This window comes from Danio rerio, chromosome 12 (assembly GCF_049306965.1).
Source record: "Danio rerio strain Tuebingen ecotype United States chromosome 12, GRCz12tu, whole genome shotgun sequence".
NCBI lineage: Eukaryota > Metazoa > Chordata > Actinopteri > Cypriniformes > Danionidae > Danio > Danio rerio.
This window is the reverse complement of record NC_133187.1, coordinates 10,072,501-10,092,768: the sequence shown is the minus strand read 5'-3', so window position 1 is coordinate 10,092,768 and position 20,268 is coordinate 10,072,501. Positions and strand designations below refer to the sequence as shown.

The 20,268-nt window shown below is 36.0% G+C and overlaps 2 protein-coding genes across 6 annotated transcripts in view; both read left to right on the top strand.

The window, feature by feature from the left end:
• The first annotated feature begins 1,450 nt into the window (after positions 1-1,450).
• nudt13 (nudix (nucleoside diphosphate linked moiety X)-type motif 13) lies at positions 1,451-16,839 on the top strand. Of its 5 annotated transcripts, XM_073917653.1 has the most exons (10): positions 1,520-1,759; positions 2,090-2,194; positions 3,584-3,726; positions 3,818-3,925; positions 4,795-4,901; positions 7,918-8,043; positions 10,119-10,230; positions 13,885-14,039; positions 16,183-16,382; positions 16,683-16,839. In XM_073917653.1, exons 1-10 carry the CDS (start codon positions 1,653-1,655, stop codon positions 16,717-16,719), a joined length of 1,200 nt encoding a protein of 399 aa, XP_073773754.1. In that variant the 5' UTR covers positions 1,520-1,652; the 3' UTR covers positions 16,720-16,839.
• A 1,875-nt stretch (positions 16,840-18,714) lies between these two features.
• The window catches only part of si:ch211-207i20.3, a 7,220-nt gene continuing 5,666 nt past the window's right edge, over positions 18,715-20,268 (top strand). Inside the window, exons 1-2 of the mRNA XM_021480265.2 lie at positions 18,715-18,876; positions 18,971-19,133. Coding sequence (XP_021335940.2) covers positions 18,732-18,876; positions 18,971-19,133 — 308 coding nt within the window. The 5' untranslated portion in view covers positions 18,715-18,731. The remainder of the gene's footprint in view (positions 18,877-18,970; positions 19,134-20,268) is intronic.

The window sequence follows — 20,268 nt, the reverse complement described above, 5'->3', positions numbered from 1 at the left end:
ACTACAACTAAAAATGAACAATGTACATTGCAAAAGACAAATCGACAGAGAGCGCTGTTTCCTTACTTTCACATTTTCTTTCATGCCGCTGTTTGCGGACCACTCTTGATGACGTAATGACGTAGGGCATGTTACGCAGCGCGCAAGCAATAGGCTCGTTTGAGGTGCGCCTCGCCTTGACTGCATTATAAACGAGAGCAGGCGTGCGCAGTAAGAGGAGGGCTCAAAAATTACATCAGAAGTCGGACACCTGCCGAATCTCGCTGTTTAGCCACCTGGAAACGTCACCAGTGGCGGAGATCTCGTTCGCGTTTTTTATCGCAGACGAATGACCTCATGAAAAAATACTATGGTGATTTATAGTAAATATTATAGCATTTTTGAACATGTTTTTTCAGTATTGGGTTATGTTTATAGTTGTTGTGATACCAGAGCAACTATAAAATTTAAATAGGCTATTTTATAACATGGTTCAAAAGCACTACAGTATACTTACTATAGTATTTTTAATATGGGAGTGGATGCAATAGAAATATCACTGTTTTTACAAAAAGATGGTCAGAATTACAGAAGATGAACAGCTCATTAACTAAAAGGGTGTTTTAAAAATATAATTGTATATTCAACAAACGTTAAAAGAATAACAAAATAAACAGCTTATACAGCAAGAAAGCTTTCAAGAAACCTAATTTGGCTACATTATAAATGAAGTAGCCATAGCAAGATGCTTTTGAGTGACGGGTCATGACAAATAAATTCTTAGGGGGTTAATTACATTGACAAGCTTATTAGGTCTATATAAACTGCTTTTACTTCAGCCAGACTAAAATAAATAGCCCAAGACTTTCTCCAGAATAAAAACTATTAGACTGTAGGAAAAACTGTGGAAATGTTCTTAGTCTATTAAACATGACTTTTGACTCCACATACATATATATACATATGTGTGTGTGTGTCTAGTTTACTACACCCTTTTCACTTCTCATATGAAACCACACAAAGATGAGGCATAATGACAAAACAGTCTGATTACCTTTGTATTTCTGAATATATGTATTTATTGGATTGACTAACGCAGGGGTCGGCAACCCAAAATGTTGAAAGAGCCATATTGGACCAAAAAAACAAAAAACAAATATGTCTGGAGCCGCAAAATGTAAAGCCTTATACAAAATTCACACAAACATACAAAAAGTAAAACTGAGAGAGAAATAAAATACAGCACACACACATCCTAATGATTTATTAGTAACATTTAGTTATATTGGATAGGTCACGTTATGTTTTACAAAGATGTGTTTTGTTTTTGTTTGCGTGTAAATCTAAATAAATAACCATATGTAATGCTCTGTATGACTTTTTTTTTAATTATCAACGTAAATACAAAAAAGGTATTCAACAAATCCAGGTAGGTATAAACCTTAGTTAAACAAGATAATAAAGTGTAATGTGTCAGTCTCATCCAATCAGCATTAAGCTGTGTCGTCAGCCAGTCGTTTCCCATCATGCTTTTTGTAACGCAGTCTTTTGAGAGCAACTGCGGCCGACTGCTCCATCCGAGGTACCCGCCTCGCGATCGCGAGAGTTTTTTGGTGCACGTCAGCGTGACATCAGAGCGAGGCGAAGGCAAGGCGGACACATTTCTAACCGGCATGCATCTTGCGATGATCACCGGTGATCAATTCTGCGCAGATTTTGGCCAAGTCAAACGAGCCTATTGTTTTCATGAGCACAAAAACAATCATGATTATTTGAATAAGTATGTTACAACTTGATAGTGTATTACTTACGTAATAGTGTATTATGCTATAAAACGAACATTTTACTAAAGTGTGAGAACAGCATATAATTATTAGTATTTATTTATTCGAATTATTGCGGATTTGAGTGTTGTGGTTTGCGTTTCTGTGATTCATCTCATCGTGCCTTAACAAAAACTAGGTCAAAACGTCTGCCGTTTAAAGAAATCCGTGACACTGAAGTAATAGATTGTACTGTCACCTTAGGTTTGTTTCAAAGTCTCAAGGCAAGTTCCTACACCCACGACTGTTTCAGTTGAGTGTTAATGTTGAAACCTTCATACACACAGGCAGTTTATTGTGGGTATTTTAGCCATGCTGCAGTCCTTCAAGCTCTTCAACAACTGTAACCTGGTGTTTTCTCGCTCCTGCTCCGGATATGTGTCTCGAACGAGGTCTGTCATTGTTTATTTCTAACATTAAATAAGTTGCCATGTCATACTGGAATTATTTTACATAAATATGAGATATTGAGGTAAAGTGTTTTTTTTTTTGTTTTCTTTATTTATACATTTGTTCAACAATTTGACAACTTGTACCTATATTGTTTACCATGCTACTTTTGAATAATCGGTCAATAATAGCATAAACGTATTAATTCAAATTAACATTAGCAATATTTATTAATGTGTGAACAATGTTGTAGTTTGATGGTCATTGGCTGCCAATTAGATTTCTTTATTGAGAATTTGCAAAAAATACTTTACAAAAAAAAAAACAAAAAAAAAAATGTAGAAAATAGAATATTAAGGAGAAAGTCCGCAAGTGTGAATATAAAACCAACTTTACCTCAATATATAAGGTAAACATTGTTATATTACAAAGTAAATTGACAACAAACCTCACAAGACCTGTCAAGCAGTGATGGAAAGAGTACTGAAAAATTATACTCAAGTAAAAGTACCATTACTTGCCTAAAACAGTTGTGTGAGTAGAGTAAAAGTACCTGTTATAACTAAATAACGGTAGAACTAAAAAGTAGCCCTTTTAAAAGTACTCATGAGTAGTGAGTATTATGCTGTTAAAAGTTGATGCATTTACATGTAATTTGTTTGTGTGTAAACGTAACATTCTGTAGTGCATTTAGTTATTGCCCAGCATGCACACAATGTCATAAGACGTTAATATTAGGTTAGATTTAGGTTGTGATGTCAGGTGACCAAAATTCAATGTCTAGTCAGCGTCTAAGGACAACACTATGTCCAATGATGTCCAATAATTACATCTAATGACGTTGATATTTAGTTGGTTTAGGTTGATAGAAAGTGACCAAAATCCATTGTTAACCCAACATCTTAAACCAACATCCTATTGATGTCAAATACTGACATTTATTCATCAGTTATGGTAACCAAAACTCAACGTCTGATAGATGTCATAGTGGTAACGTCGACACAACGTCAGTTAACATCATTTTTTTCATGTTTTTCCAACACAATTGGTTTGTGTGGAACCCAGCATTTCTTTACAGTGTAAATTGAATAAATATTAGAGTTTATATTTGACAGTTAATTTAATATTTTTTTAAAATCATCATGCAATATGACATTTGTACACAATTTGTAATTTATTCTTTGAGAAAAATTAAATATCAATGAGTTTAAATTGCAAACAGTCCTAAAACAGTTTTTTTTTTTCATTTGTAAAAAGCATTTTTAGGTGAATTAAATAATTAGCAGAAATTGAAAATCCACCTCAACTTATTTACCTATGATTTTACTTTAAAATTATTGATAATTTCGTTACCTTAACTGCTAAAAATAATGTAAAATCTTTAAATTTAGGTATCTTATGAGATTAAAGGAAGATGATGAGGCGTGCCGAGAGGCGCTGAAATTTGCCAATGTTTTACTGTATCATAAACTCGCTCCTCTGCTGCAGAAGACCAGAAGTGGGGTTTGCAAAGTGGCTTCTTTCAAAACCGCAGGTCTCAGTACACCAGTTTATGAATATTTCCACCACAAAAGTTAGAAGATACTGGATCTAAATGTATATTTTGTGTTTCCTGATGTCTCTAGATTTGAAACAAATTCTTGAGAAGGTTGGAAAGGACAAACACTTTATTAATGAATCATTTCTTCTGGGATGCACCGACAAGAGCGAACCCCAGTTCTCTCTGGAAGTAGGTCAGTTAAAACAGTCATGTATTTCTACACTATGCTAAATCTAATGAAGATACATGGATCATTCTACAGAATAGTCAGTTTTTCGGTCCTTATAAAGAAATATTAGGTACATTAAGGAAAGAAAGTAAAAATTACACTTTATTGACGCGAGTATCCTCAGCTGTATTCTATTTAGACTTCACCTTTTTCACCCTCTCACCACACTTAGGGTGTCCGCGGGGTCTCAAAAAGTATTAAAAGTTGATAAATCAGCGTAGAGAAGTTTTAAATTGTACATCATTTTTGTTTTTGCAATGTATAGTTGTGTGCTAAAGTTGGCCTAAATTAAATCTGCGAATATCAGGATGCTGTGTAGTTTATGAAATCAATGAAATCCTGCTAGATTTGACATCATGCTGCTTTGTTTACTGCAATAACCAAAGCAACACCATTACTAATGCAGATCGATAGGTGCCAACCTGCTGATTTAGCTAGATTTAATCTATTTTTATTCAGTATATGAATAATGTCTTAGTTTTGGATTCATTTCTTACATTAATATTTAGTAAATGTACTGTAAGATATCTCGCCAGTGTTTCGGTTGAAAAGGGGTCATACAGTCTTAAAATGTATGGAACGATTCTTTAAAAATATGTAATAGGTATTAAATTTCACTCTCTGATTGCTGTATATACTCTGACACCGGTGTGATTGTAAGTGTGAAAGGGTTAAGCCACTTATAAACTATAATAAAGATTTTTGCAGAATTGGTCTCCTTTTATTACTTTTTTTTTATTTATTATTTTTTGAAAAACCAAGTGGATTTTTACAGGTTTTTTATGTGACATTCGTATGCGTTGTGTCCTTATGGAGATGTCTTCTTACTGTAGGTGAAGTAGAGCGCAGTGCATTGGAACAGGAGTGCAGAGGTACATTTGTGGACCTCAGGAAAGCTTTCTTCATGATAACTCCATCAGAGTCTGCTCTTGCTGCAAAAGTATGTACACTGTAAAAATTGATAATTGCTTAACTATAAAGTGAGTTGACCTGTTGTAATTGCGAACTTTTTTTTTGCCTTCAAAACCTTTTATTTACTTACTGTGTAATGACAAACATTTACATTACTGCAGTGGTTCCCAAACTTTTTGCTGTGTGCACCCCTTTCTAATATTCGACATCTATCAAGCACCGCTTTCTCCGATTAAACTTCACATTTTCAACTACAATAACTAAATACACATTTTCTGTGATTCCGTGATTAAAATGAAAATAATAAAATATGCCAGTTTTAATGGGTGACCTTTTATGAAGTTTACAATTTTCACAGCATCATTAAGTACAGACAAAAGTTTCTTGGTGGATGCTGCAGTTTACCCATGAAACCAATGGTGCAAGTTTTCGCATGAAAGCTACTGCTCCTTTGGGCCTCCTTTTTTTTCTTCTTCTGCAGTTCCTCCAATTTTCCTTGGAAAAAAAAAAACTTGCAGGCATGTCTTGTAAGTGGCTGTGTCTTGTTTGTAAGTGCCGGACCATATATGAGGGTTTAAGACTGCCATTAGCTAAAACCTCTCCACAGACTACACATTGCATTTGGATTTTTTGCATCTCCAATCCATGTAAACCCAAACCCAATGTAAGTGTCGCTATATTTGCGTTTCTCACTCTCTAGCGTTGGCCTAATTCTCTTCATCAGTACATCCTCGTCCATATATTCAAGGCCGCTGGATGTCTCCATAGAAGAGGCTGATGTAGATGGTTCATCCCTACTGCAACTTGACTTCTTTAAAGTGCCAGTTTTTAACCAGGTGTACATTTTGAAGACTATAGTAAGCAAAAAAATAATTACGAATGTACTATCACTTAGCGCCTAATGTGAAGGGGCGGGGCTTTTGTGATGTAGACGTGAAACCGCAAGATAAGCGAGTATGCATAGGTTGTAAATTACAATTTGTAATGTGATTTTTTTCTCTCTCTCTCTCTCTCTCTCTCTCTCTCTCTCTCTCTCTCTGTCTCTCTCTCTCTCTCAGTGAATTTCATTTCTTTTAAAAATATGACATCTGAAGATAAACCCATAAAAATATTAAAAGATAACATTTTCCGCCAGTACCGATAATATCCAGCTGCAGGCCTGCAGAACCACAAAAACTTTAGGCAAACACAATCTGGCACACACAATCTAGGCAAACCATGGTTACAACGGATGTTAATGTTATCTTCTTGGACATCGTCATTATTTGCGATTATTACTGTGTGCGTTACACTAGCTCCTGCTTTCCAGCCATGCTCTTCCATTAAAAAGAGGTGCAACAATCCAGTTCTCAAAAAACAAACTTTAATCTGGTTGATGGATGTAGAACTTCCCAGCATTTATAATTGGTGTGCTGATGGGTGTGTTTGTGTATGTGTGGTTTACTATAAATGAAGAAAATACAAATTACCACACATTGATAATTACTGAAACTAATCATGTACATTTCAAACATATATGTGGCATTTAAAGTGTGTAACATAATAGAAATCAACATGATGACACTGTTATAATAAACATACATTGCTCATAATGGCATCATTAATGTGTTGCATAGTCAATAATCACCAATTAACTCACAAATCAAGTACTGTTCGTTGCAGTTGAAAAGTGCATGCAAACAACATATTGGAGTTAACTTGAACATTTGTATTGATAAGCTTAAATGAGCTCACAATGAATGCCTTTGAGGCAGAAAACTGCTTAGTCATCCTAATAGTAATATAATGTAAGGAGAGTCTTTCCAAGCTAAATATTGATAATAAGTCTAACATAAAGATTTAGGGCCCTATCATACACCCGGCGCAGTGTGGCGCAAGGCGTGACGCAATAGTCTTTTGGTAGTTTCAGCTTGGCGCAAGAGTCGTTTTGAGGCGTTGCGCTACGCTCTTTAAATAGCAAATGCATTAGCGCTCATTTTTGCGTCCATAGGTGTTCTGGTCTAAAAAGGAAGGCGTTCTGAGGCGGACCGCTGGCGCATTGCTATTTTGAGAATCTATAATAGATTTTTCATTAGACCAAAACTAACCCGGTCTAAACTCCGGCACAAAGTAGCGCCTCGCTTATGCACTGCTTAATACGCACAAGAGAGCAATAGGCAAATATCTTTACATATGAAAAAAATTGTAATATTAAGGATATATATAGTATATAATAAGAATGGATATAGAATATAAATATAAAGGATTAAAATATTACATTATTTTCTAGCCTACATAAATATGAAAAATCACTGCTTTTACGTCTTCTTCATCTCGGGAGGCTTTTTCAGTTCATTCATAACAATTTGCTTTTGTATAATGTTATTATTATTAGCAGTTTTATTTATTATATCCATATTTATATTTGTTTTATTAAAAACAAGCTTAGATTTGCCCACCTGTCAGGTTTTAGACCATATGGGGCACAGCATGTGTTTTAGGATATAACTCAGGTTTTTGAGCACACTTTGTTATCATTATTCATTTATTCGTTTGCTGGAAATTAGAGCTGAATTTAGAAATAGTTTTGAAATGAATATTTGCTCTTAACAAACAAAATTAATTATTTATAGACTAATTGATGTCTGTGCGTAAAGGTTTCCCTATCCAAGATACAGTAGATGCTCTGTTTAACTGTTTTCTGTTAAAACAAACTTTTAACTGTTTGCTTGTGAAATGCTCAGTTTTTCCACTTACTTTACGTTATGTAAATAGCAAATGCGCTTATGGAGCGACGCAGCTGGCTCTTAAAGGGAATGGGAGATGAGACTCTAATTGGTTTATTCTCAAAACACACCTATAACTCATTAAGAAAATAAACTCAACCCTTTTAGACCATGAGCCACGGCGCAAGGCAGATTTACCGTCCTTAAATTAGCAAAAACGTGTCCTGACACGCCCTGAAAGCGTTTGGGCCCTGCGTTTTGTGCTCTGCGCATGGACCATCAAAATAGAGCCCATAAGGGCAAATGCAGTTTGATTTTCTGTTGATGTTTTTTTTAAAGGGCCAGGCTCTCCTCCGATGGCACCAGACCAATGGCTTCTGTAGTGCCACAGGGCAGCCCACCACCAGGAACCAATCAGGAAGTTTTAGAGTTTGCCAAAGCAGTGGTATCACCTACTACCCTAAAGTAAGCAGATGCTTTTCACTGTGTAAGACAACAAGAAAACTGTCCATGTGCACATGCATGCCATTTCATAGGATTGGTGTTCTGATTTTTCTAAAGTATTCCAGTAACGATTATGAAGTCTACTATGATACAATAATAGATTGTACCTGTAATAAGATACAATAACTTTTTAAAGGGCACCTATTTTACCCTTTTTTTAAAAAGATTTTATATTATGGTTCTTCTGAGTGTGCCAGTTTAGGTTCAGTTCAAAACACAATTCAGGTTTTTTATTATAATGTGTTAAAAAGTGTCATTTTGGGGGCGTCTACACAGGTCGTTGTTTTAGGGGTGTGTTGCTTCACATGAAAATTAGTTTCGACTTCACGCCCAACTTAACAAGGCGGCAGAGCCAAGAGCTCCCCTGCTTTGTGAATTGCAAAAGACCGGCAGACAGAGAGAAGCAACATGAGTGAGAGGACCAGCATTCAGCCGTACATGTATGACTCGGACACAGACCATGAATGCGTCAAAGTGGTAGTTACAAAATCATTTGTGTCTTTGTTTAGTTTTCCAGCCGCTATGTAACGATGCATGCATCATCCGTAAAGGGAAGCAAAGATTAACTGCTTTCACTATTAACCGCGCTTTAATTCATCACAGTAAATTAATATTAAAGGCTTCTCAACACCGCGTTTCTGTACGGAACAAAACTGCATCAACTACACAAAGTTATGCCAACTGTGTGCTAGTTTAAAGTTCAGAGCTTGTACACCGAGACTAATAACCATGCATACTGAATTTACTTTAACTGAGGCTATAACTGAGGCAAGTTCGTTATTTCCAATGGAGGGACGCACTCACCATTTACAGCCGCTCCTAGTTGAGACGACGGAGCTTCTATAACCACAGCAAATGCAAATGGCTGAAGTTTAAGGAAGACGCAATGAAAAGTACACAGGTTTGTAAGCCCACCTAAAGTTACAAACAATGGCGCCAATGAGAGCGATCATGTGGTGAATGTTGATCCGCCAGCCGAGTGTTTTCGGAGAGAGTGCTGAAAGACTCGTTGGATCAGCTGTTTTTAATGACCCGAATCTCGATACGTTGCATTCAGTGCATGTTCAGCGCAAATGGCTGCTAAATGTAAAATCTCTGTTGCTCGTTTGCAGGAAGACGATGAAGGCTCTTGTGTTGAGCCCAGTGAGCCTTACATCCAAAAATAGAGCAAGGGTGTTTCTTTGGTGACATCGCTTTTACTCACACGCTGAAAATGGCGGACGTGAAACGAAAAACTGAGGGTATGGTAACGCGCGCCTGTCAATCAATATTGGTGGTGGTGGTGTTAGGGGGGGGTTGACTAGACTCCTACGTCAAGTTGCGGTCGGTCTCAAAACCGCTCCAATAGGTCCATCGTTTTTATGTTGGTTAATCGAAAAAAAGGACTGGGTGTGTTTATATCACCCCAATATGACTGTCTATACACTATACCTACACATGTCTGTCCAAATAGCTTAAAACTTTTTTTTTTCACCATAGGTACCCTTTAAAGACAAATCTCATGCTAGCAATAAGGATGTTTGTAGGTTTTTCAAATGGTTACTTCACCCAAAATTGAAAATTCTAATATTGATTGCTCACGGTCATGTTATATCCAAATAACAAGACTTTTATTCATCTTCAGAACACAAATAAATCAGATGAGAGCAATTTCTCCCTAGTAAAAACAAATTGGTTACACGTAATGTCATTATTTACATCAACTAAGAATATACACTATAAATAGATATTCTATATATAATGCATTATTGAAAATGCAATGTTGTGCTTGTTAATCATTGCGAGTTAACACGAACTAACAATGAACTTTATTTATTATAACTAACGTTAATAAGGATGAATAACTACTGTAATGTATTGTTCATTGTTTGTTCATGTCAGGAGTTACATTAACTAAGATGAACTAATTGAACCTTATTGTGACCAATTTTATCCCATAGTAGTAGTTGATATTAGTTGAATTTCTCATTGAATATCCTGCAAACTAACTGCATGAACTAACTGTCCACTAACTGCATGAACACGTCTCTGTGCAGATGTCTCCAGTGGTGATTGTTCTGGTGTCTGATGGGAGCAGGTGTCTGCTGGCGCGACAGGCCATGTTTCCTCCAGGCATGTACAGCGCACTCTCTGGCTTCTGTGACATGGGTGAGGCACGCTTTATTACCACGACAAAAGTACATGATTTTTAATGTGCTTTAATTTTGAAAGTACAAAAATTTTAAAATGTATTTTTATTACCAAAACTTGCCATATACTGATAGTAATCATACTTATAATTGATGACTGCAAACAAGATTTGAAACCAAAATTAATAAAAAGATTTATCAAATACAATCATGTACAAACTTTTGGGAACCCCAGTGATTACCATGGTTTTCAGGATGGAGATAGAGGCCGGTTGCGTCAACAGTGCGTAAGTTATAACTTAGACTTAAAGGGACTCTAAGTTACAACTGACACACTACTAAATATTTTTGTGTTTCACTAAACTAAGCTACGTTCTTACTGAATATTTACATTAGCATCCCCCCATGTATATAGGTAGAAAAGAGATGACCGCAACATTAGTTTACATTGCGCATTGAAGAGCTCACGACAATAATGAAGAATGATTTCCCTCTACTCAAAGCCTTGTTTTCCTCCCAAACCTGGCAGTTTTTTTTTTTTTTTGGTCTGTAAAAGAAGAGTTTAATTTTTCTTTTAAGGAGTGTTTTATGTTAATTGTATCCATTAATTTAAAACGTTTAAATTAATTTATTTATTTATTTATATATAAATCAAGTTTAACTGCATGTGTATTTTGCATGTATTCATTTATATTTACATTTACATTTAGTCATTTAGCAGACGCTTTTATCCAAAGCGACTTACAAATGAGGACAAGGAAGCAATTTACACAACTATAAGAGCAACAATGAATAAGTGCTATAGGCAAGTTTCAGGTCTGTAAAGTCTAAGAAGGAAAGTATTAGTAGTATCAGTATTTTTTTATTTTTAAAAAAATTTTTTTTTGGGTACAGTTAGTGTGATATTCAGAGAGGCAATTGCAGATTAGGAAGTGAAGTGGAGACTAAATAGTTGGGTTTTTAGTCGTTTCTTGAAAGTAGCGAGTGACTCTGCTGTTCTGATGCAGTTAGGGAGTTCATTCCACCATCTGGGCAGATTGAGCGTGAGCGTGAGCGAAAGTGATTTCTTCCCTCTTTGGGATGGAACCACGAGGCGACGTTCATTCACAGAACGCAAGTTTCTGGAGGGCACATAGATCTGCAGAAGTGAGAGCAGATAAATTCATGCCATGGCTTGTGCACATGTATGTGCATTGTCGGTTATAGTGACTGACTTTTATGTAATGTAAGCTACTATCAAAATGTTATTTGTCATTTCACTTTCATAGGACAGTTATACACTACCTGACAAAAGTCTTGTCACCTATCCAAGTTTTAGGAAGAACAAATAACTTGACTTCTAGTAGATCATTTGGGGTCAGAAGGATGTTGGCTTATATGAAAGGCAAAGGCCTCTAGATTATGTTTATTTTGCCAAAATAAAATATTACCATGCCTTGATTTTGAATTATTTAATTAGGACAGTAAGCTCTGACTTTGCTTAGACAAAAGTCGTGTCACTTAACAGAAATAATGTACAGTATAGAATACAAAGTCATGTTGCAGTGGAAAAACAATGAATATTGTGTTTGACTCCCGTGAGCTAGGAGGACTGCATCCATACATCTCTGCAATAACTCAAATAACTAATTAATAGTTAAAAAATAACTATTAAAAATAATTAATAAAGGCATCTGGAATGGCAAAGAAAGTGTTCTTGCAGGACTCCCAGAGTTCATCAAAATTCTTTGGATTCCTTTTCAATGCCTCCTCCTTCATCTCACCCCAGACATGCTCAATAATCTTCATGTCCAGTGACTGGGCTGGCCAATCCTGGAGCACCTTGACCAGCTTCTATCTTGCTGAAGAATGTGCCCTCTCCTATGGTTTGTAATGTAATGAGAAGCACAAATGTCTTGATACCTCAGGCTGTTGATGTTGCCATCCCCTCTGCAGATCTCTCGCAAGCCCCCATACTGAATGTAACCCCAAACCATGATTTTTCCTTCACCAAACCTGACTGATTTCTATGAGAATCTTGGGTCCACGTGGGTTCCAATAGATTTTGTGCAGGATTCTTATCAGAAAAATCTACCTTCTGTCACTTTTCCAAATGAGCAGCTAGAATTCAGGTTATTATTTAGTGCTCTTACAACTGGGATAGACGACAAGACTTTGTCAGGTAGTGTATATAGATGCATTAGTTTAATGCACAAGAGCAGTTTAATGATTGAAATGCTTTTTATTGGATATTACGTCATTCAGTGCTACTACGCATGACTTTACAGAGAGCTAACGACCTACTAACTATTGTTTGCCTTATTACAATCTAGCCGGTAGTTATTAAGCCTCTGGTGAGGACTTTACGTTCCAGTGCAAGAAAGAACTTATGAGCAGCTGGTGCAACCCTACTCTGGACTGTCCAACTAGATTACTTACTGACTGGATTACCAATGCAGTCTCACGGCAATTTGTAACTTTTTAGTGGCTAATTCATGTAAGTGTGTATGATCTCATTCATATAATTGAGTATGATTTGCTCCTCCCCCAATGAGGGTTGGGTTTAGGGGATGGGCTTTGGTGCCATGCCTCCTTTTAAAAATTTTACATTTTCGTATGACTGAACTCATGTGAATTTGCCACTAAACCAGGGGTCACCAATCTCGGTCCTGGAGGGCCGGTGTCCCTGCAGGGTTTAGCTGCAACTTGTCTCAACATACCTGCCTGATTGTTTCAGTTATACCCAGTAAGACCTTGATTAGCTTGTTCAGGTGTGTTTGATTAGGGTTGGAGCTAAAATATGCAGGACACCGGCCCTACAGGAACAAGTTTGGTGACCCCTGCTCTAAACTGACCAAACCTAAAAATACATTACATGTTACATTACCTTGTGAGGTCAGGCTGGTATTACTGAAACACTTGTGTAACTTATGTGCAACACCTGTGCAAGTGTTGGTTAAAGTGTCAGAGTGATGAAAGAGTGTGTTTTATACAGGTGGTTTGTCAAGCCCACTTACCTTTGTGAGACACTCAGAATTACATAATGTTTTGAGATTTTCATGTGGTGGGCTGAGGAGGAGAAGGGATCCTGGTTTTGGGTTTTTATTTCAGATGGGGTAAAATGATTGGAGTTGAAAGGAAATGAAAGTATAAGTATGAAATTATAGTCCCTAGCCATATAGGCCCAGAAAATAACAACTTTTGCTTTTCCCTCGGTTTTAGTAAACAATATAAATAAAGAAGTGTTGAGCTTATTGAAACTCTGGTCTTTTTTGTCAAATAAGTTTTTATTAAAGACAAAGATTCAGAAGAAAGCATACTTCACTCTCCAAATTTTGTCTACATATTACATATGCAAAGAAATAAATAAAATAAAATAAACCCACTCACATCACAAGCCATCCCCCAAAAGTCTTGTTTACAAAGACCTGTTTAAACTGCAGAGTATGATGAAGAAACTCTGATCTATTTTAAGGTCTAATCCGATTCAGCGATTTATGCTAAGCTAAAAGTGCTTCACCAGACCTGAAAATCGGCTAAATGGATTAAAATATGGTAAAACTCAAATTTGTAACTAATTTGGAGCTGTAAAATTAGCCTATTTCCAAAAAAGGGGAGTGTTCTTTTAAGTGCAGTTGGTTGTTTTACAGTTTGGTTATTTAGACCTGATGTATTTTCTGAAATGATGTTGCAGGAGAGTCAGTGGAGGAGGCGCTGCACAGAGAGGTGGCAGAAGAGGTGGGGTTAGAGGTCGAGAATCTTCAGTACTCTGGATCACAGCACTGGCCATTCCCACAAAGCTCCTTTATGTTAGCCTGTCACGCCACGGTAAACCCAAACAAAACACAGGTGAGACCTGCACAATGCCTTTAACTGTTTATTAAAGTAAGACAAACAAAAACAGTTTCAAAATAAAAGTTATTTTTGACATAATATATATGTGTGTACTGTGCATATTTATTATGTACTCTATATATAAAAGAACACATGCATGCATATATTTGAGAACATGCTTATTTATATTAACACAATGTATAATAATAAAATAACAATAATTAATATTATATGAATTTAAATATAGGCGGCACTGTGGCTCAGTTGTTTCATGAAAATGAAATTTAAATTTCTATGTAAGACAATTGATTTGGATAGTTTTGTTTTTATGCACGTGTGTGCATCACATATACATGATAAATATATAATACACTCATATATATTATGTCAAATCAGACATAATTTTTATTTTAGATGCAATTAATTGTTGTCCAGCACTAAAACTATTACATATTTTGGTTAAAGAGAATTAATGTACAATTTTTATTTACTTACCTGAATTTTATTATGTTGATATGTATGCAGTTTTTGTTTTTTCATATGGTATATCTAATCTGATCAGCTGATAGCGTGAGGTATTCTGCAATAAAAGCACTCAAACAGCCTCCTCACCCTTCTGTATAAAGGCTGATTTATACTTCTGCGTCAAACACTGGCGTATGCTACGGCGCTGACGCATAGCCCTTCGCCGTGGCCGTTGGCGTCGCTGACGTGCACCTCTCAAAAATTGGAACTACACGTCGCAACGACGCGTAGCGCAAGCTCTGTGATTGGTTGGCTTGGTAGCGCTGACGAGTCTGGGCGGGACCGAGAGCCGCGCAAATGGCGCGAGCTGGATGCGAACCCAATGTAGCGATTGTTTAGTCCCGTGTGGAGTCCCGTGAAGGAGCTCCTGATGGAAAGTTTTGTTTTGTGTTTACCTCATAGTTAAAGTTGTTGCACGTCTGCCGGTTCCTGCCTCAAAATGAGCGAGTTTGAGCCACTTGTACAACTAGGAAGTGTTCAGGAAAAGCAAAACAGAAGCGAAGAAACTCGACACAGAGGAACATTTACACCTCACTGCCCACTAGCATTTCGGAAGTGTTAATGCAGACCAACAGAGACAGCGCGCAGAAGTATAAATGCACAGCCACGCGCGTTGCCTGCGCCGTGAGTTACGCCGGTCACTTGACGCAGAAATATAAACCAGGCTTTACTCTGTATTTATATCCTAGTAATCTGCTAGTGTTTGCTTTGCCATGGCTTTTTCAGGGTTAATTATTGTGATCCTGATTGCAACAGAAAAATACTGGGAAATCTTTGTAGACTGATGGCATTTCATGCTGTTCAGCCTTATAATCTTAAAATATAAGCAAAAACAACTGTTATGTCATCACTTTAGACATTACGCTAGAGAATCATTCAAATACTAGCTGTAAAGTGATGTTGGTATAGTAGCAACGGTTTCTGCTGTACTAATGTCAGCTGCAGATGTGAATGAATGGTGGAAGAAAGTAGTTCCTCATACAAAAGGATTTTTAGACTCTTGTGTTCGATATAAAAAAAAAAATATATATATATATATACACACACGTTTATGCTGTTGAACTGTTGGATAAGCGCAATATCACACGAGTAGCAGTGCGATATGGCTGTATATCGTCACTGGTGGGACACTAAGGCACTCAGCCTGTGACCTTAAGCCAGCGCACGCCTTCTACCAGTGCCGATATACAGCCATATCACAGTTACTCATGTGATATTGCTTATATATAATTTTTTTTTTGTACTGTTGGAATTCGTATAATTTGTACATAACATTTTATTCATGTTATGTTTAATTCAATTATTAATCTATGTTTTTTATTGTTTTATTTATCTATCAGCAAACTTGATTGTAAAGAACTTCTCAGAGCTATTTTTAAGTGAATTTAGATGAATGGATTTGCTTTGAATCACATCTATAATCTAAAATATATATTTATAAATTTGTTAAAATATTAACAGTATTCTTGTCAGTTTTATTTCCAGATACTAACATGTTTAGCAGGCAGTTACTGTTTTTGACCCTTTACAAATATTCAGACCTTTCAAAATGTATTCCCATTTAATCCAATGACAGCAATGGTAAAGAGAGACATTGCTGTGTTTTAACCACTTTCAATGTGTTGATGCATAGGTGAATATAGACAAGGCTGAACTTGAGGATGCTCGCTGGTTCACTTTAGAAGAAATAACAACAGCACTGCAGAATCCTCCACGCAACCCAAGAGAACAGCCACCTGTGTTCTGGGTCCCACCTTCATATGCCATTGCCAATCAGCTCATTCGGGAATGGGCCAATCAGCAGCAACTATTAAGAAGCACACATAGACTCAAGTAACTATGCAACTCCATTGATGATTCATCAATAATATAGGATCTTAATAGAAAAATCTGAAATATTTTTGTTTTTATGCAGATATACAGTTGAAGTCAGAATTGTTAGCCTTCCTTTGCATTTTTTTTCTCCCATTTTTATTTAACGGACAGTTTTTTTTCCACACATTTCTAAACATAATAGTTTTAATAACTGATTTCCAATAACTGATTTATTTTATCTTTGCCATGATGACTGTAAATAAAATGTTACTAGATATTTTTTATTAGCAATCTGTCGGTGCTGTGTTCACACTGTAGGTTTAGGATGGATCAACAACAGGGGTTTTCACACTGAAAGACTTTACAATAGGAAGAACCACAGACAACTTTGTCTTGGTCCACAAACTACATCTAACAACTAAACACACGTAATAAGTGACATGGAAACAATTTGAGGTCACATAGTATATATTTTGTTAACTACATAATGAGAAAGAAGCCTTTAGTGGGGTAGAAAGGGAAATAAGGGAAATAAGGATTTTTCACTTTTTTCTCTTTTGATCTGGTTGTGGTATTGCTCAGATGACACGTCAAACAGAAACGGGTGCTCCTGCCAAATGTCCACTAGTTTTTCCTTCATTTTTTGGGTCCAAATAGACCAAAAAGAAGCGCTTTTAACTTCTCCCCCAACCTCCCGCTGGTCTGCAGATACCCACACTAGTGGATGCTGCTCTCTCATTGGCTGTAGATTATCATTTAACATTTAAATGATTATTTTGCTACGGTTTCTGCTTGTACTTTATTCACATCAAATTCAGTCTGTGTATAGCATTTTCAATTTAATTTTGCAACTTATAAAGCTTTAAAATGTGGATACAATTTACATATTAAAACAGTGTTTAAAATGAGAAATGCAAACAATGTAATTTAATTTACATTTTCATTCTGCACCAAACATTGCTCATATGTCTTGGAAAGTGCAAATTTAAATACAGAAATACATTGCCATTTAACATATTGCATTGCCATTTTGCATATCACATTTTGAATTGAATTATGCTACTCATACGCTTCCATATAATATCCCTATACAGCCATATCCTGTACAGTTTTATTGTCTGAGTGGCGGTCGTTTCGAACTAAAATGGTCCTGTGGTCCACTACAGTGGACATGCTGTAGAATTAAAAATGTAAAAAAAATAAAATAAAAATTATATATATATATATATATATATATATATATATATATATATATATATATATATATATATATATATATATATATATATATATATATATATATATATATATATATATATATTAATAATAATAAATAACTAACCCAAAGAATGTAGGAAATCAAAAGAAAGAAAAAAAGAAGAAAAAAAAGATAATTTTCTTTGGGTCTCAGGAAGATAAAGAAATATGGGCATGTACAAGTTAGGCTTGAGGTATGTATTAATGATTTTACTAGTTTCTTTTTAATTTAAAAGAGTTGTGATTTATTGAACTATACACACCTTGTTGAGATTTGGCCCAAGAAACAACTAATTACTCATTATTCATATCTCTGGACTTGTATCACACTGAATATTCTACGTCACGTCAAGTAATACGTTTTTACTCCCAAATAAGGTAAAAGGAATTCATTTCAAAATATTACACGGGTGTTATTCCTGCAATATATTTATTAATAAATTTAAAACTGACATTTCACCACAATGTTCTTTTTGTACCACTGAGCCTAAAAGTCTTGTACATCTATTTTGTACTTGTAAATTTCCTAAAAAATTTTAAAACGGGTTTCAGGGTCGATTTTTGATTCATTTTACAAAATAATTAATTTTGACGAATGCATGATTCTTTTTTTGAATTGTAAAACTGGCTATGATACACTCGACAATGCTTTGAAGTTGATTATTTTTCTTGGGATGTTTCACAAGGCAAAAGTAATGTCTATTACTCCCTCCTTCAATTTTTAAATTAAATTTTAATTGATTGATTTTCTGTAAAGATTTAAAAATATTTTATAATCTTTGACCTCAATTACAAGAAACAAGATAGCTATTAAAACCTCTCTAATAATGAAAAAATTATCTGTACAATCTAATAATTTAAATACGATGGATCCCCTCATATATATGTTACACTTTTTTGTTTAAAGTATGTTCTGCATCACTAAGGTTTGCATGATTGTTACATATGTTATCATATAATCCTGTATACTTGTCAGTTATATGCTTCAATTTGAAAAACTATAATAATAAATAAATAATAATTATTCTAAGTCACGTGTTCAGAAATGTCTCTCCCGCACACTTGATGGCGCCGATTCACAAACCCACTCACTATTCAGTCAGAAGAAGTATGGTAGTCAAGATGGACGCTGAGCTGTTGTTGTTTTTGGTTTCTGAGAACAAGGAACTGTTTGATAAGAACCACAGCGAGTACAAAAACACGAAACGGAAAGAAGCGCTCTGGCAAGGAATAGCAGACAAAATGGGAGTCGACGGTGAGTTTTGTTTTGCTGCAGCTTGTTGTGTAGCGGTGCAGGCAGCGCGCTAAAACACCATCATCACCAAACGTTTGTGCGTTTGTTTGTGTAGTGGAAGAGGTGAAAGCTAAATGGAAAAACCTCAGAGACACATACACCAGGAAAAAGCGACTGGAGCAGGACGGCAGTCGTAGTGGACGAGCTGCTAAGAAAAAGAAGCAATGGAAATATATGCGAGTGATGGACTTTCTCGACCCCGCCACAGAACACAGAAGGTATCTGAGGGGATTTAAACATGTGTAAAACCTTTCTCAAGTGCAGTCATATAACAGTGCTTGCAGGGAATTTATTTCACTAAATGCCATAAAATTGACAGTGTTCTGTGTGATATTGATTCTTCTCTAAATTGTTTTCATTGATTGAGGTAAAGTTAGTTTCACATTGATGCATTCAGACTTTATTCTTCATAATAACCTTCAAGAAAATTATTATTTGCAAATTCTAAATTGGGAAATCATGTTATCAGCCAATGACAAATATACACTACCTGACAAAAGTCTTGTCACCTATCCAAGTTTTAGGAACAACAAATAACTTGACTTCCAATTGATCATTTGGTATAAGACGTGGCTTAACGTTGTATGAAAGGCAAAAGCCTCTAGATCAGGAGTGTCAAACTCAATTCTTGAAGGGCCGCAGCCCTGCACAGTTTAGTTCCAACCCTGCTCCAACACACTTACCTGTGGGTTTCAAACAAGCCTGAAGGACTCAATTAGTTTGATCAGGTGTGTTTAATTAGGGTTGGAACTAAACTGTGCAGAGCTACGGCCCTTTTGGAACTGAGTTTGACACCTGTGCTCTAGATTGTCCTTATATAACCAAAATAAAACATGACCATGCCTTGATTTTAATTATGTAATTAGGACCGAAAGGTCTGACTTTGCTCAGACAAAAGTTTCTTAACAGAGATAATGTACAGAATAGAATATAAAGTCGTGGTGCAGTGATTAAATTAATATTGTGTATGACTCCCATGAGCTCGGACGACTGCATCCATACATCTCTGCAATCACTCAAATCACTTATTAATAAAGTCATCTGGAATGGCAAAGAAAGCGTTCTTGCAGGACTTCCAGAGTTCATCAACATTCATTGGATTCATTTCCAATGCCTCCTCCATCTATCTGGTGACTGGGCTGGCCAATCTTGTCACCTTGACCTTCTTTGATGTGGAGGTTGAAGGAGCGCTATCCTGCTGAAGAATTTGCCCTCTCCTGTGGTTTGTAATGTAATGGGCAGCACAAATGTCTTGATAGCTCAGGCTGTTGATGTTGCCATCTACTCTGCAGATCTCTCGCATACCCCTGTACTGAATGTAACCCCAAACCATGATTTTTTTTTTCTTCAAAC

Bases quoted from the DNA above. Each gene is read 5' to 3' on its own strand.
- nudt13 (XM_073917653.1), top strand. From the start codon at position 1,653: ATGCATCTTGCGATGATCACCGGTGATCAATTCTGCGCAGATTTTGGC. The intron at 2,195-3,583 runs GTCTGTCATTGT...CTTTAAATTTAG, and splicing joins GGATATGTGTCTCGAACGAG to GTATCTTATGAGATTAAAGG. The intron at 10,231-13,884 runs GTGAGGCACGCT...ATGATGTTGCAG, and splicing joins CTCTGGCTTCTGTGACATGG to GAGAGTCAGTGGAGGAGGCG.